The sequence below is a fragment of the Acomys minous genome, assembly GCF_964271855.1.
Source record: "Acomys minous genome assembly, chromosome: 3".
NCBI classification, from domain to species: Eukaryota; Metazoa; Chordata; class Mammalia; order Rodentia; family Muridae; genus Acomys; species Acomys minous.
The window spans coordinates 62,020,234-62,037,583 of record NC_140485.1 but is presented as its reverse complement, the minus strand read 5'-3'; the positions used below and the strand labels follow the sequence as shown (position 1 = coordinate 62,037,583).

Below are 17,350 nucleotides of genomic sequence, written 5' to 3'. Positions count from 1 at the left end.
AATGTGAGATTAATATTAATATAACAACTGAATTTAATGTTTTGAGACAGGGTCCCATGTAGTCCAGACTAATCTTGAACTTGCTACGTGGCTGAAGAGAACCTTAAATTATTTTATACGTACACATGTGGTGGCTCACGCCTTTATTCCCTGCACTTGGGAGGCAAAGGCAGGCACATCTCTGTGAGTTCGAAGCCAGCCTGGTCTACAGAGAGTTCCAAGACAGCCAAGGCTACATAGAGAGACCTTGTCTTAAAACACCAAAATATATATATTTGTGCACGCTTAGACATGTGCTCTACCTACTGAACCACATCCCAGCTTTCACAGCTATATTCTTAATATGATTGTTTCCTTTGCAAACCAAGGCATTTTGTTTAAGTCTTTAAGCCATGACTCTGAGAAAGGTCCTCCAGTCTCTGCAGATGACCACTGGCTCCAGGAGGGGACACGAGTCAGCGTGCATGTGTGTGTGTGTGTGGTGTGCAGGTCAGAGGGCAACTTTGTAGAGTCCACTCTCTCCTTCCACTTTTACCTGTGTTCTGGGGATTGAACTTGGGTCTCCAGGCTTTCAGCTCAAGTACCTTTGACTTCCTGAATCACCTTGCTAATTCTTGAATCCAGAAAGGTCTTCAGAAAACCGGCTTGTCCAAGATGCTGCCTCCCACTTCCTTGTGGTGTAGTCTCTGGTCACTTGGTACCCAGTTAGATCTATCCAGCCTTTGCTGGCTCCCAGGGCAGGATTTCCCCCCACTGAAACAGGGGATCCTCACAGCACAGGGGACCACAATGACAGCATCACAGGGGAGGTAAGATCTGATGGTGGTTTCAGGCTTGTGCCAAGGGCTCTGCCTCCTCCAGAGCAGCTGACCATTTGAGTTATAATTATCCCCTGGCGGCTAAGCGCCCCAGGGACTCGCCAGCCCCGGCTCCGCCCCTTGCCCTTCTTAGGGCCAGCTGGGCAGTCAGTCTATGCCTACACCATCAAGGGTTCTGACAGCTGGCCTTGCCAGCTGGGTAATGGGGCAGCCCAAGCCTGAAGCTGGATCAGTTCTGAGCCTGAAAGGATGCTCTTCCTTGCCAGGTGCTGTTGACCCATCACAGACACAAGTTTATACAAACTGTAATCAACAGATAGACTAGCTGAGCTATGCTGCCCCCCCCCCTCCAGCCTGGAAGATGAGGTTTTGAGTCCCCCACCCCTACCCCCACCCCTGAGTTCTAATGCTGACTCTGCCCAATCTGGCTGCATTGTCCTGGGACATGTGCCTACCTCTCTGGGATTCCACTGTCCCATCACAGGACCAGGACAGCTTCTGAATGGGGCCTAGAGGGTGAGATGGGGTCCTGGAGTTGGACTGCCTCAGGAGCCTCGGTGAGTAAGCCTCAGCCCCTCCACCTACAAACCAGGCCCATGGGTTAAGTCACCTAATGTAGGGGAATCCCCAGTGAGGACCTTAGCAAGCACCACAAAGGCCAAATGAACTTCATCAGTAGTGATGTGTGAAGCAATTGCCAGCTCATACCCCTGAGCCAAACATGGAGGCGCAATGCTTGTAATCACAGCAGTGGCAGGATAGAAAGTTGGCCTGGGCTGCATAATGAGACTGTGTGATAAGTGGCAGGAAGGGGAGGATTCATTAGTTGACAGTAGCTGCAGCTGTCACTTCTGGGACTTTGCATCCACCATTCCCTACTATCCCCTCACTCCCCACCCCCCCTCCCCCGTGGGGCCTGTGCTTACTCTTTCCTGCCCTCTTTGTCCCCTACTAAGTGCCCACCTGGATAACTGTGCCTGGTGGAAATGCTTTCTATGCAGACCCATACACTTCTGGCAGCTGCACTCTTCGGGGATGGAAGCTTGACGGATGTCTGCTTCCCATTCATGGCATCCCTGGCCCCAGAGTCGCGGCGGCGGTTAGAGCATGTGTGTTCAGGACACGCAGGGGATGGTTACACGTGGGAGGTGGAGACCCTGAACAGGTGCAAAAGTGGGTGATTCAGAAACCTGAAGAGCCAGGGGGAGCGACGAGCAGGGACCATCCTCCGACAGCTATAGTTTGGAGTCAACGGCCCGCGCTGCGCTCTAGCAAGTTCTGCGATTCCCCTCCCCCTCCTCCCGCCCAGGCGGCAGCACGTGCCTGCAGCGTCCGCCGAGCGAGCTTCTCGGGGCGGGGCCCTTGGGAAGCGGAGGGGCGGGGCGGGGCCGTGGCAGGGGCGGCGCTGGGACTTGTAGGCGAGGAGTCCTGAAGCCAACAGTCCTGGCCACCAGAAGCAGGGTGCCACCCAGGGGAAACTGAGGCCCCAGGAAGGCACTCAGGTGGCCCAAGACTTCAGGGCTAGGCAGTCTCGGCCCTCTAAGAATAAGTCAAGAACACACTACCAGTTTTCAGAGGGCGCTTCAAAAAGGGGCCTTTGGTCTGGAGGCCTCCTCCTCTTTACATTCCACATGGATTCGCTCAACTGACATTTCCAGGAGGGGCCTCTCTTGCCAAGCTTGATGCTAGAGCCCAGTTGTCAAGGAGCTCACTCAGCAGCCGGAGACCCTTAGACCAAGAGGAGGCCTGGTTTGGGTAGTATCTGGGGGAAAATAAACCCTACAGCAAAGGAAAGGTGAAGCCTAGAGGGCAAAGGTGAGAAAACGAGGCTGTGCAGGGATATCCCCAGCAGGCTTTAAGGCGTGCGGCTCTGTGTGAAGCGGCCTAGGCAGAATCAAGCTTTATTAGCAAAGCCGACTGAGTGGGGCTGGGCCTACACGGAGGCTACCTGCCTCACTGTCCCTCTTGACCAGTGGGCGGGGCCAGTTTTAACCCCACTAAACCCCGCAGGCCCTCGGGTCCCAGTGGGATAGCCAGAAACTTGGGGGATTTGGGGGATACTGGATCAGGGAGCTTGCTTCCTGGCCCAGCAGCTAAGGCATCGTACCTACTTCTGTGTTGATATTCCTATTTTCTGTTGTAGACGTGGCTTCATGTCACACAGGCTGGCTCCTGACTTTGTACAGCAGGGGACGAACCTATAACCCTCTCTAATCCACCTCCTCAGTATTAGGATCACAGGTGTGCAACACCACGCTGTTTGGAAGGCGTGTCTCTTCCACAAGGGGCCCCATGTTTTGCATTTGCAGTGGGCCAGAAGAGTTCTGCAGACTGTCATCTTGTCCCAGTCGTGGCCCTCTTTCTCCACATGGCATACTATGCTTTCTACTTGTTTTCCTGCTAAGGATAGCCCCCACAGGAGTTCCCATGCCAGTGACAAGGGAGCCCTGCCACCTATGGCCTCCCCCAAGGTCTCATGGCACTTAGCGTCCTTCAAAACTGTAAAAGGTATATTCACTATCAATTAATCCTTGTTTCCACAGAAACCCTAGGATCCTGGGATATGCTTTTACTGAAGTCCCAACACAAAGTGCCTGACACCCCAGGACCCCAAAAGTACTTATGATTAGAATCGTTTCTATTAAACCCCCCCCCAAAAAAACAAACAAACAAAAAAAAAAAAAAACAAAGGCAAATCCACTTTGCTTTTACTTTTTTGTGATAGGGTCTCATTTAGCTCAGCTGACCTCAAGTTTACTACAAAGCCATGGATGGCCTTGAACTTCTGATCCTTTTTCCTTCCCTTTCTGAGTGCTGCGTTTACAGGTGTGTGTGTCACCAGCCAGATTTACGTGAAGCTGTTGAGATCAAACAAGGTTTGGCGAATGACCAGCTGAGCCACAGCTTCGGACCTATTAACAAGTCGCTCAGGCGTAAACCACTGATCAAGCAGCGCAGGTAATCTACCGGACCCTGCGCCCAGCGAGACGAGCTGATACGGGCAGGCCAACACGCAGGAGCTAAACCCACTTGCTGGCCCGGCGTCCTGGCACAAGAGGCGTGTTTAGAACTACGTTTCCCGACAGGCCCTGCTTTGGGGGGGAGGGAGTGTCTGAAACGGGGGCGTGACCGCGGGGCGTGGCCGGCTACAAAGGCGGCCGGCAGCCCGCGGGGCGCAGAGTAGGCGCGTCGCGGCGGAGCGAGGAGCGGCGTGGGACGGCGTGGGCGACTCAGATTCGGCCTGCGACACCCCCGCATGCGCCGACCGGCTCGGTAGCGGCGGCCCCGATGCTGCTGCAGCCCTCGTGTGCCCCAAGCGTGTTCCCGCGGCCACCCGCCGCTCCCAGCGCCATGCACGGCTCGCAGAAGGACACCACGTTCACCAAGATCTTCGTGGGCGGCCTGCCCTACCACACCACCGACGCATCGCTCCGAAAGTACTTCGAGGGCTTCGGAGACATTGAGGAGGCCGTGGTCATCACCGACCGCCAGACCGGCAAGTCCCGCGGCTACGGCTTCGTGAGTGCCCGCGGCGCGCGCACCTGCCGCCGCCCCTCCCCCCACCGCCTCCCAGACCCGCCGCGCGCAGCCGGGACTCCGGGGCTTCCCGGGGCCGTCGGCCCTTCCCCCACACTTTCTAGCTGCCCCAAAATAAGCGTAAGCTTTAGCACCAGCGACTTAAAACGGTTCCCCACTTCCTTCCACTCTAGTGTCCCCAAACTTCTCCTCTGAGAAAGTTAACGGTACTTTATGCTGGCCAGGAACAGCCTGGGGGCCTCCCCTAGGGGTTCACTTTACTCCACCTCCCAGGGGCTTGTCGCTGTCTTTGAAGGCTCGATTTCTTAGCACTTGAATTTAGAGGAAGGAGCTGCAATCCTGGGAGCGAAGACAGTGCCCCAAGGGTCCTGAACACTAGATACCCCACCCCAGAGGAAAGACCCAGGGATGGCCTGATGCCAGGGCAGAACCCTCTTCCCTTCTCTGCCCTGCTTCCCTCAGCCAGCCACCGAAGCCCCTGACCCTCTGTGTTCCTGCAGGTGACCATGGCAGATCGGGCAGCAGCTGATAGAGCTTGTAAAGACCCTAATCCTATTATCGATGGCCGCAAGGCCAATGTGAACCTGGCCTATCTGGGTGCCAAGCCTAGGAGTCTGCAAACTGGTAAGAGTTTGAGTTTTCTTCCCAGCCTTTCTTGTTTCTATATTCAGCCTTGGTAGCAATCTGATGGAAAACGCTGCCCCCGCTCCCCCTTTGTCCCGGAGTGGCAGCCAGCAATCATGTGCCTGCAGAGCCAGCTTAGGCCTGGGAGCTTGATCCTCTTCCTCAGCAATGTATCATCCCAGGGTTACCAAATCTCAAATGTCTGTTCTACTCTTGGAGAGGGAAGGAGTCAGTTGCCGTCTACGGCAAGGCTGTAGAGTAGGGGACGCCCAGAGAAGCCGCTACTACCTGCGGATTTCTGTGCTTTGAGTTTTGAGAGCTCACTGGTGAGGACAGAGACGGTGGCTGGGGTGGGAGAGGGCGCTAATGATCCCTTGTGACTTAAGTCAGTGTGGCAGGTGTTTGTGGCCCTGGGACTTTACCCATGCAGCATGCTGTCCCTAACTGTCCTCTTGTTTTAGGCTTTGCGGTTGGTGTGCCACAGCTACACCCCACCTTGATCCAGCGCACCTATGGGTGAGTGAGTGGATATGGCTGGTGCGGGTGGGAGGGCCTTGAGGTGGGACAGCTGTGGGCTTTTCAGGCTCTCTCATCTGAAAGGCTGGGGAAGTGGCTGTTTTCAGAAATTGGATTGAGTTTTGGGGGTTGGAGGGAGAGGTAAGACCAACTGCATTTCTGTAGCCCAGAGGGGAGCACAGGCCTTCAAGCCTGCTGCATAGCTTTCCCCCACTCAACCTGTGCAGTGCATGTGGGGACAGCTTGTTTGGGAGATAAGTAAGTGCACACCTACTGCAGGCAGCTCTTCAGAAGTGTATACCAAGGCTGGACCTACCCGGGGAGCCCCCGGATGCAGACAATTGCTGTGAAGGGAGCTACTGTGGGTCTGTACCAGCTGAGGTTTGCTTTTGTGAATGGTGTAGTAAGTGGCTCTCACTGGTTGGGTGTTTTGTGGGTCACTTCCTCCATGTCCCAGCTTCTTCCATACTGAAGTGATAGGCCTGATAGCTGCTTAGGGAGGGACTTACATGCGTAAGGGACACACAAGTTGGACCTATCTGTTTATCCAATGCAGACTGTCAGTGCATGAGCCGCTAGGTGGGGACAACTGACACAGACCCTACCTTCTGCTAAATCCTGGCTGCCGAGTTTTGTGTCTGAGGTGGGTGGGTGGGGTAGAGTAGGTGTGTGCTGGAGCTTGGCCAGCACAGCGGGTCAGATGAGTTGAAGGTTCTGCTTGCGTCCTCATAGCGTGCCTGTCCTTCAGGGCCGCACTGGCATTCTCCTCACCCATTCTTGGGAGTTGGTGTGAGCTGAGCAGGGGTCTAACAGCCTGTGTTTCCTGTCATCGTGTCGCTAGTCTCCTGAGGGAGTACTTAGGGTGCTACCGTGGCAGATGGTGCCAGATCACTTTTTTGGCCCGGGATCTGTTCCCTGTGTGTTCTAGGCTGTCTGGAAGGAGGTTGGAAATATCCCAGCCTTGGTATCTTCATGTTAGCCTGTCTCCTGCTGGCTGTGTGCGGAGGGTGCTCTCCAGTAGCTTCGCTGTGCTCTCCTAGGACTGATTTTGAGGCTGGTCTGAACTGAGATGTGCTCACACAGGCTCTGTCTATGACTTACATGGCACAGGGTCTCCCCGCTGGGTTTGACATAGTCACTGCCTCTGAGTCACTAGTGCTTGGCTTTGGTGGTCCTCAGATCTAGGTCCACGTCCTGCCTGGTACTCCAACTATCACCCTTTAGCTGCCTTTTCTCATCTGGAAAATGAGCACACCACTCTTGAAGGACAGCATGCTCTAGTCGCCAAAAAAAAGCTCCCTTACTGTCCTCAGATGGCTAGTGTTACCTAGGGGGTGGGTGATTTGTAACTTGATTAGTGGGCTGGTCATCCAGCACTGTGACTACAAAATGGCCTTGTAGTGTTTGTTGGTTCCAAGGGGTGTAGACCCAAATGGACAGATGGGCACAGGGGATTGGCCAATCCACATTGCCAACGGTCCTTGGGTTCCTCTGAGGAACACCCCACCTCTTGCCTTTGCCAGACTCTCAGAGAGCCCGGGTGGTGGTGGTGTGGCCAGGCCTTGCTGCCTGGGTCTGTTGCTGTGAGCACCCAGCTGGGAGGTGGAATTGGCCTGTCAGCAAGCCCCCTTTGTTTTTGCAAACAATCTGTCCCGACCTAGCTGGGCCTGACTCAGCGGTTGGTTTTGTCAGTCGGCCTTGGGCTGCCCTGGCTGAGGGCCTGGTGGGAGCTGGAACCCTGGCAGCTCAGAGCCTGCAGGCTCCTGGCTGTACTTTTTTCCCCTAGGCCCTTGATACTCTGAAGACTATACAGACCACCTGTAGGCCAAACCACTCGGGTCCTCCTGTATCTGCGTAGAATACCCCTCAGCTTATAAGGACTCTGATGGACCATGCTTTGCCATTTGCCTGGGTCCTCCTCTGCTTACTCCATGCCTGCTTGTTGAATAGGCCTTGCTAGCTGCACAGCCTGTGCTTGTCCATCATGGAACTGTATGTGGGGCCAAGGCTTCATATTTGGTGAAGACTTCTCCACTATTGCAGTCGCTATTGCTAGCTCCTAGGCCTGTGTGGTAATCCCTGGTAGGGATAAGTGACCCAGGGCCTTCTAGCAAGGCGGTCTCTGCTAGCCCTGGGGCACAGTAGGTAATGCAGGTGAGAAAGGATGGCTGAACAGCTGTGTTGATCTGGCTTGTCAGGGCCTCCAAGGGTCAAGGGTGTCTGTGCACATTGAGCTGAAGGCTTGCGCGGAGCTGAGGTTTGTCTCTGGCCCAGTAGCTCTTGGAGCCTCTCCTTAGCTATATCTGAAGGGCCTGTTGCTCCAGGAGGCTGTTTTCCCTGTTCTTAGGGGAACTTTGCTGTGGTAAGATGCCTGCTCACACTTTCTCCCTAAGATGGAGCCAGACCCTAAGGTCTGAGGTCAGGCCAGGGTGCTAGGTGTCAGGTAGCCATGGTGATGGTAAGGACTGATTGATTGTGGTCTATGGAACATGTTGATCCCAAGCCATGGAAAGCTATGGGGTTTGTACTGGGTGGTCCTTCAACAGGCCCTGTAGCAACAGTGAGTGGCCAGCCCTCTCCCTAGGGCCACTTAGGCCCATCCCTCCCTTCCTAGCACCTCCCTGCTCATGTGACAGTTCTCGGATGAATCTGTTACATCCAGAGATCCCCTTGCTGGCTTGAGCTTTCCCACAGTCATCATTTTAGAGACTCTGTTCTCTGGGATGGACCAGTACGTTCAGTCTTGGTTCTTTGGGATGGACCAGTCTTGACACCATGTCACCAGGCCTATTCATCAGGCCCAAGGAGAGGTGATAGGGAGGAGTCTGTTTCCCCCAAAATGGGGTACGTGGTGGTGAGAATGTGCATGTTAGACTGTTGACTCAGATGCTCTGAGTGAAAGACTGGGCCAACCTAGGGCCCAGTGTGTCAAGGGCTCCTACAGGAGTGTTGCTGAGGTGCTCCCTGGGGGGCGAGCAGTGCTGTGTGTTCAGTCTTGACTGGCTAGGTGAGCCATAGGGTCTCACGCTGTGTCAGACAGTCCCTGCACAGACAGTGCACCTAGTGAGGGGCAGCTGGGGGAAGGGGCACTGTCCCTGCACTTCAGAGGGCTTTGTTCTCCTTGCACTGAGCACAGTGAGGTTCTGGCCCAGGCCTGTCGAGGGGGCCGCAGTGGGGAAGGAGGTAGAAGTACAAGCATGAAGCCAGGCCCAGAACAGCAGGTGCAAGCATGCTCCCCACCACCTGTGCGGTGTCTTGGGGGGGGCTCTTTTTGCTTCCCTATCATCACTTCCTGTTTGGCAGCCTGTCTGGAGGCAGGCGTGGGCTGTCTTGTCTGACCCTCCCAGAAGGCATGCAGCCTATGCTGGTGCACCTGTTGTTTGTCCCTGTCTGCTGTGACAGAAGCTAGCCTCAAGCGCTCTTAGGTTCCTCTCAAGAGTTCAGTTATTGCCAGGCGCCTGGGGTACCTCTTCTGAAGCCTCAGACTATGTCTGTGACATGGAGGTCCGCCAGGTGGCCCACTGGTGCAGGACTTTCAACCTCCCTTGGGACAGTGGCCTGCTCCCTTGCCCAGCCCTCCTTTAGGTTCAATGTCAGTTGGGAACAGGCAGGGAATCTACAAAGTGATACTGACCCTCCCTTCATGTCAGGCCAGGGCCCTCCAGCTCTGCTGGTGTGACCACAGTGCCTCCTGCCAGGAGATAAAACAGATCCTCGCAGGATGGTGCAAGAGCTGTAGAGGGAACCAGAGCCCAGTCTGTAGATCCCCAATGGCCTGCTCCCTTGCCCAGCCCTCCTTTAGGTTCAATGTCAGTTGGGAACAGGCAGGGAATCTACAAAGTGATACTGACCCTCCCTTCATGTCAGGCCAGGGCCCTCCAGCTCTGCTGGTGTGACCACAGTGCCTCCTGCCAGGAGATAAAACAGATCCTCGCAGGATGGTGCAAGAGCTGTAGAGGGAACCAGAGCCCAGTCTGTAGATCCCCAAGTACAGAGACCACCCCACTGTTCTTTTTCTTTTTCTTTTTCTTTTTTTTCTCTTGAGACAAGGTCGTGTTATACAGCCCAGGTTGGTCTCAAACCTGTCGTGAGCCTCCTTTAGCCTCTTTAGTACTGGGATCAAAGGCATGCACCATCAGGTTTTTGTTTGTTTGTTTGTTTTGGGGGGAGTTTTTTGAAACAGGGTTTCTCTGTGTAGTCTTGGCTATCCTGGACTCACTTTGTAGACCAGGCTGGCCTAAAACTCAACAGCAATCCACCTGCCTCTGCCTCCCGAGTGCGGGGATTAAAGGCGTGCGCCACCACACCCGGCCCATCAGGTCTTATATAGTGCAGCAGACCTTACATTCCTGTTTTCGTCTCTTGCTTTCTCTGGAGCTGGTTCTTAAATCCAGCCATATGCATGCTAGACAAGCTGTCTATCCCTGGACCACATAGCAATCTCCCTGCTTCCCAAGGGCTGGGATTTAGATTTGTTTTGAGGGCGTTTCTCTAGCACTGGGTTGAGCCAGAAGGCCTTCCTTTGGGATAGCCTGAGACATCCAGTCTGAGACAGGGAATCACCTGGAGCCCTAGCTCAGAGAGAAAGGCTAATGTGCCAGAGTGGACAGTAGAAGGCCTTGGCCTTGGAGTCAGAGGCCATCATAGTGTACAACTTTGAAAATAGTTAGTAGGTGGAATTTGGACAGGTTCGGCTGGACCTGCTGTTCCCAGCTCACTCCCACAATATAGTGTGTCTTCTCCATGTCTGCATTTACCTGCGCCAACACTCACCTGGCTGTCTGTGAACCCCAAAGGATTCCCAGGAGGCCAGCCAGGCTGCCACACACGAGCCACCACCCCACCCTAAAGCTGGGGCTGTTGGTAAGCTGCCAGGTTGCCTCTAGCACTGTGGCGTAAGGCCCTAGGGAGAAAGAAAAAAGTGAAATGGGCTCATTTGCCTTTTTCATTTTTATTTTCAGTGGTGGCTTCGTTTTCGGGAAATGGGCTCTCTGAGGCTGCTGTCAGTGATTTTTCTGAGAGTTTGGCTGCACAGGGGCAGGGCCTTTACTGACACTGCCTTCCTTTAGCTCCATTTAGTAGTAGCTGTGGTAGCTGTGCTCGAGGTAGGGAGACAGATGTCTCATGTCACTTCAGATTTCCTACCCCTCTTCCAGGGGCAGCAAGGAGCCCAGGGGATGTGCCTGTGACATCTTAGTTTACTAGTTGGGAAACTGAGACCAGGAAAAGCTCCAGCAAGCAATGGGATCTGGACCCTGAAGCTCTTCTAGGCTGAGTCAGCCAGGCGCTTCTGGCTGTTTGTTACCCTGACTCCGGACTTGATGTAAGGAGAGGTCAGCTCTTCCTCTCCTAGTGGGTCAGGCAGCTTCTCATGGCTCCACCCTTAAGGCTCAGCTGCCATCCCTGACCAGCACCCACAGCAGCCCACTCGGGTATACCCCTTCAGCCTGCAGTGGCTACCCGGAACCAAATAACCAGTGGGAAGGCGAGAAGTCATCGTTGCCCCAGCATCCCTGGCACGAGGAGGGTCGCCAGAGCTCTAGAATTTAGACTCCTTTGGTGGTCTCTGGCCTGGGAACTCTTCTGCTGCTACTCAGTGGTGGGATTAATTGTCCTGAACCACTCTGGCTTGAGAAAGGTCAAAAGATGAGTAAGGAAATGTAATTTTGGGAGTGAAAAGACGATGGCATCTGCTCAGCCGAGCCCTGGGTGGGACTGAGCCTGAGAAAGCTGGTGGCAGAGTACTCGTAAGCTGGAGAGTGTAGTCACTCAGCCTTTAGCTTCTAGACCCCAAGACCTGGGTGTGAAAGGTCTTTGTCTTCTTGGCCTCTCCCCAGGCCCAGATGCTGCCAAGAGCATGGTGTTCCCACAGGGGTGGAGATGCAGCAGCTCGTGGGCGTGACACCCAAGGGCTATGATAAGAACCAGGCAGCTGTTGGGTGGACTGACGATGACAGTCAGGCTGCCTGTGAGCTTGACAAACAGAATTGTGCCTCCTGTCTCATCATACCCTGCTGGTGGCTGAGGCTGCTGCTCTCTCTGCTGTCTCATGGCTGGGCCTCGGGCTTGCCTGGGGTGCTCAGGTATCCACCAATGGCTGTCTGGGCCCTTGGGGACCCTGAAACAAGAAAGCTCTGCCCTTGAGGGTCATGCAGGTGCACACAAGTAAAAGGTGGGAAGGAAAAGCAGGGGCAGGAGGGGCCCTCAGGATGATGCTAGGGGGGAGAAACCTGGGGTGCTGCCAACACCTTTGATTGGGTGACTGTAGTGCAGGGACAGCAGTATCTAGGTGGAGATCCAAGTGGAGGGGTAGGTGTGGACTGTTGTGTAGGATGGCACAGGAGCAGTTTGGATCTGCTGCTAGGCCCAGTGGGAAGGTGCTGAAGGATTCTGCTCCGTGGATGGCATGGTCTTGAAGTCTTTAAGGAAACACTTTGAAGTGGTATGTGAGGGACTCAGTGGGCTGGGTAAGTGGAGTCCAGCTGGCCTGGACAGGTCAGAAGGAGAGAGAGTAACATCGACACCGAAGCACGGAGACACAGAGCGCTGAGTCCTACAGGGCCCTGCGTGGCTGAGGTGGGTTGGGAGGCTTGTGTTCTTGCTAGGCTGGGTGTGATGGTTGAGCAGTGGCTTGCATTCTTACCTCTGAGTCTGAACCAGCAGCACCTAGGAAGGCTCTGAACACACAGGGAACTTCTAGGTTTCAAGCAGGTAGGGCTGGGCCTGTAGCAGTGTGCAGCCTGGGACCGGGCACCCTTGGTCAGGGCACAGGGCTAGAGCCCAGGTGGGTTTCTAAGTACAGAATGTGACTGCAAGAGCGTTCTCTGGTTGTAGACTCCTGTCCCAGCTGCTGCCACCATTGGCCTGTGGTGGCAGCAATGTAGAGTCTTCGTGCTGCCCCTCAAGTAGTAGTGTACTGCTGCAGTGGGCTTGGTTCTTCACTGTGGGTGATTCTGTCTTCCAGGAACTGCCCTGCGTGTTTAGATATTAGCTGTGTTCCTGGTGTCTATTCCTGAGGTACTAGTAGCATCCTGCAGAAAAATGTACATAAGTAATGGTTTAGAACCATGGTTCCAGTAGAGCGTGGTGTAGGTAGGTGACTTGGCTGGCCATTCAAGCCTCTGAGCCTCTTTGCCTGCCCTGTGTCTCAGACAGGTGCCGTGTCACACAGCACAGTGGTATCTGGCTGAGACTCAAGGAAAGTCCAGGTGAACAGGAAGAGATAGGGGTGACCTCTAGCATCTAAGGCATATAGGGCTGGATAGGTCCTCCAGGTGGACAGAGCAGGAAAACAGCCCCTGCTATAGGCATGTGTCCTTGCATGGGCCGTGAGTTGGCTTTTCAAGGAGCCTCAATGCAAACACCACCCCAGAGGTATTGGATAAGGGTGTCCCCTCCCTTGTTCCCACCCATGTTTAGAAGTGTAGCACTGTAAAGCCTTAAACTTGAGTGCTTGAGTCTTGGGGGAGGGGGTCCCCCACTCACACACGCTCAGGTATGGGTGCCAAGATAGGCTTTGCTTCTCTGAGAAGGCCTTAGTCCCAGTTAGGACCCTCCTATAGTCTGGATGGCAGGGAGCAGGCGTCAGCAGCACCCTCTACCAGAGCCCTGGATTCAGGAAGGCAGGCCTGTGGGATGGGGCAGGGCCTGGCCCTGGACCCAGGCCAAGGCAGTGGGTCTGCTGTGGGGCAAGTTTTGTCTCAGCAAGGGCTTAGGGATCTGGTGGGCCAGTTGAGTGGCGATGGGGAGGAGGAGCCACGCCCCCCACACCGACCCCTTCTCCAGCCTGTTGTGCTTCCTCCTGCCTGGGCTTCTTCCCTGATGTACCCTCAGGCCCCACTTTCCTAGCAGTCTCCCCTGAGCTCTAGTTTCTGTCCTCTACCTCATCCTGCAGAGCCCAGCCCTGTGTTCTGCTCATGGCTGTGTGCTGGCAGGAATCTGAGACTGTATCATGCAGCCTAGAGGTAGTATTTGAATGCACATGCATGCCATTTCAATCAAGGAGGTAGGGCAGCCAGCAGAGGAGGGTAGACACCTACCTGGGGCTCCCGCCATAGGCTGTTGGGCCTTATAACTGCATCCATTTGTCTGTGTGCCATATAGGGTGCTGGTCACTGCTAGTGCATGGTGTCTTGGCAATATCTGGTTAGCTTCTGCTGCACTTTGAAAATGGAGAGGGCAGTTATGAGGGCAGTGGGTGCAGTTTTCCAGACAGTGTGGGGTCACACCTGTGTGAGGCATGCCTCCTTGTATATACCCCATTGGTTCTCCTAGCTCCACCCCAGCCTTCCCTGTATCCCTTTGGTAAATGTGCTGTCAGATGCTGCTATGGGGCTAGGGAGATGACTCAATATGTAAAGTGTGAGGACCACAGTTCACACCCCTAGAACCTAGGATGCGTTGGGTAGTTGCAGCAGGTCACCTGTAATTCCAGCATGCAAGAGACCGGTTCCCCAGAGCTATAGACTCTATGGGCTCTGGGCTCAAGTAATGTGGAGACTAACCCAGGAAGACACCTGGCATCTGTCTCTGGCCTTTTCTGTACACACTCACTACTCTGGTGCATTTGTGTGATAGTCGCTGCTGCCTCTCTGCCACCTACTGTCCATGGCTGGCCAGTGCTCCACCACACACTGAGGCCACGTGTCACTTCTCCATTTGTGACTGGTCGGTACTAAGATGCTACTCTGTCACTGGTAACTACAACTCTTGTTTAGTCATGCACATGGGTGCCTCAGCCAGCCTTGTGAAGATTTGGGACCTCCTTGTCAGTGCTGCCTCTTCCCTCCATCTCTGGGGGACATTCTCTGCACGCCACCTCCCTGGGGTGGCCTTGGGAAGACCTCATTGGACCTGTGCACATTAGGTGTGCTCGGCCAGAGTCTGCACTTACCTTATCCATCATGGTTTTCTCTTTCAAAAGTTTTACTATGGGCGATGGCCTGGCCTGGGGGTGGGGGCACCTTCACCCTAGAAGGTGTTGGATGTCACTGCACTGGTCCCCTGGGTGACCTGATTATTTATGACTTACCTAGGCACGTCTCTTTGGGAGCCATCTGGCCATGGAGATGTGCATATCCTGCTGTAGGAGAGTGGGCTGGGTGAGCAGAGCGATAGCTCTAAGGAGCAGTTAGGTTTTTCCTTAGAGCAAATCTTCACTTGAGCTAGGCTAGGCTCTAGGCCTGTCTTAAAGATATTAAGCCGAGGCTCCAAGTGGCCCAGAGGCCCTTGGACACACCACAAGAGAGCTGTGTGCTGATACCCTTGGTGGCATCTGCTCTGGCCACAGCCACTCTGCTGCTCTTAGTGCCATCTTGTGACACACGGGCAGGGATGCTGCTGCACAGACAGACCTGAGGCCCAGAGGGGCTCAGCCCTTCACCCAGGCCTGCCCAGCAGGAGGCTGCCTGTCCAAACATATCCAGCAACCTCTGCTTCATTTCCCTGCTACCTAGCCTCAGTTTCCTCCTGCAGTAGTGCTGTGCTTCCTGGGGTAGGCCATAGACTAGGACAGCAAGTGGCACCGAGAGCATTTCCACAGTGACTAGGGGTGGGGTAGGAGCTTACAGGTGCCCTCCAGCAACAAGTTGTAGGATCTATGTAGTCACTTAGCAGGGGACACTCAGCATTCTTGACTTTAAAATGGACATGTTGGCAGAGGAGCAGCAAAGGCCTCTGGAGCCTCTTTTTGCCCAGCAGAGCACAGGTGCACCAGCAGGCCTGTGCCCTCCATCCTGTCTGCCTATCACCCATTATTGTGCCTGCAGTGGGTGTGCCTGCATTCCTGCTGTCAGGAAGGCTGTGGGTGGCTAAGGAGCAGGATGTCACTGAAACTGTAGGTACCTGGCATATGAGCTGCACCATTCCCCAAGTTTTTTCATGGGCCCTAAGCTCTGCCGGCTACGCTGTTCTCACTCTCTTGAGATTCCTACCTTAAACAAAGGCCATGTGTTTATACATCGTACAGCGGCTCCTATGGGAGATGTGTGGAGAGTGGGGGGTCTAGTCTAAGGAGGAGAACAAGCATTAAGTGGCCTCTGGAGAGATGGCACTGCCCATGCAAAGGCCCTGGGGTTAGAGTGTACTAGAGGTGTTGCTGCATCTGTGTTGTGGATGGGTGTACAGGCTAGAGGACACTGGTCTGCTCTTTGCTTTCTGATCCTCTGGCCTCCCCCACTCTGCCTATGGTCCACTGACACTCTGCTTGGCCCACAGGCTGACTCCCCACTACATCTACCCACCAGCCATTGTGCAGCCCAGCGTGGTGATCCCTGCCACCCCTGTCCCGTCACTGTCTTCGCCCTACCTTGAGTATACACCAGCCAGCCCAGCCTACGCCCAGTATCCTCCAGCCACCTACGACCAGTACCCGTACGCTGCCTCGCCTGCCACAGCCACCAGCTTCGTGGGCTATGGCTACCCCACAGCCATGCCCCCAGCCTTGTCTGCCGCTGCACCTGCAGGCACCACCTTTGTGCAGTACCAGACACCTCAGCTACAGCCCGACAGGATGCAGTGAGGCGTGTCCTGCCCAGGGTCACAGCCACCGCCTGCCAGCCTTGGGAGCCACCAGCACTTGGGTCTCCTCAGGCCCCTGGGCCCACCTGCCCTGAAGGCACCAGCAAACTTCTTCTGCAGCCCTGCTGGGCTTGAGAAGGAAGGGTACACTCATTGGGACCTCTGCAGCCACTCCATGCCAGGTGCCTTAGTCTGGGACGTCCTTCCTCCTCTTTGGGAACTAGCCTGTGGGTGGAGCCGGGCTCCCGGAACCCCGCCCAGCTGCCTTTCAGTCAAAGCACTGTGCCATGTCCTGTTGGGAATGTTTTGCTCTGGAGGCAAGACCACCATCACCAAGAATCCCAAACCCATTTTTTACTTAGAGACTGGCTTTGGTCTATAGTTCCCTGTGGAGACAATGACAGTATTTCTCTGTGACAGTGTCACTGACAGCCTCCATGGAGCTCTTCCTCCCCTACAGGGTGGCCATCACCAGACAGCAGCCCTGCAGGGCCCTGGGCTCCTGTCTGTCTGACACTGTCCATGTCACCTGCAGAGGTGCCCGTCAAGGCAGATTCTCAGGTGTCTGTTGCTGTGCCATTGAGGCCTTCTTCCTGGCCCTGTCCCTCAAGGCAGGCTCTGTGCCCACCCACCTCCCATTGTCACCTGTGTGCCAGTCCAGGAGCATGACCTAGATGCACAGGAAGAAAAGTTCTAGCCCACATCTGGGAGGGGTAAAGTGGGCATCTGGCAGCGCAAGCTGCCCGCAGGCTGGGCAGTGGGTCCCTCCACACCTACCTCAGGGAGCCAGTGTGTAGGCATCCGCAGCATGCCTGTTAGTCAGGGCCTGGAGGACAGAGGGAGTAATGTTATAATAATATTTTTATTAGAATGTTCTGATTATAAAAATAAAACTTGTTTTCTTTAAAGAAAAAGTTGATCTGAAGTTTTTCTCTCAATGGCCATGGTGGTCCTGTGTCCAGGGTTTCTGACAGCTGTCCATCAAACCCTTACCTTGCTTCGCCTCTTCTGGTCACTAGCTTGAGTGACAACAGGGCCTGCCCCAATACAGCCCATCCAGCAGTCTGAACCAGAGGGCTCCAGCCACCACAAGGTAGGTATCTGTTGCCGCCAGGACTGCACAGGGTCCACTGTCGACATGATGTTCAAGCCTTTAGAAGTGGACCTGGAACTGTTTTCTTGAACTGTCCCTTGGGTTTTGGGGGACCTTTTCTGGTTTCCACTTGATTGGACTTTGAGATGTGTCTTCCCGCATCTGGCCCAAGCCCAGCTGGACGGTCAGTATTGGGTTTGCTTTTACTCTAGGCCTCAAGTGTCAGTTTGCAAACACTGAGGGG

The 17,350-nt window shown here is 54.7% G+C and overlaps 1 protein-coding gene across 3 annotated transcripts; it reads left to right on the top strand.

The window, feature by feature from the left end:
- The first annotated feature begins 2,235 nt into the window (after window positions 1-2,235).
- RBM38 (RNA binding motif protein 38) lies at window positions 2,236-16,814 on the top strand. Of its 3 annotated transcripts, XM_084774400.1 has the most exons (5): window positions 2,236-2,633; window positions 3,645-4,337; window positions 4,856-4,979; window positions 5,441-5,495; window positions 15,711-16,814. In XM_084774400.1, the coding sequence occupies exons 2-5, from the start codon at window positions 4,107-4,109 to the stop codon at window positions 16,012-16,014; spliced, it is 714 nt and encodes a 237-aa protein (XP_084630526.1). In that variant the 5' UTR covers window positions 2,236-2,633; window positions 3,645-4,106; the 3' UTR covers window positions 16,015-16,814. The 3 variants fall into 3 exon arrangements, with proteins under 3 accessions (XP_084630526.1, XP_084630525.1, XP_084630527.1); XM_084774399.1 differs by lacking the exon at window positions 2,236-2,633 and having other exon boundaries at window positions 3,514-4,337; XM_084774401.1 differs by lacking the exon at window positions 2,236-2,633 and having other exon boundaries at window positions 4,096-4,314.
- The last annotated feature ends 536 nt before the right edge of the window (window positions 16,815-17,350 follow it).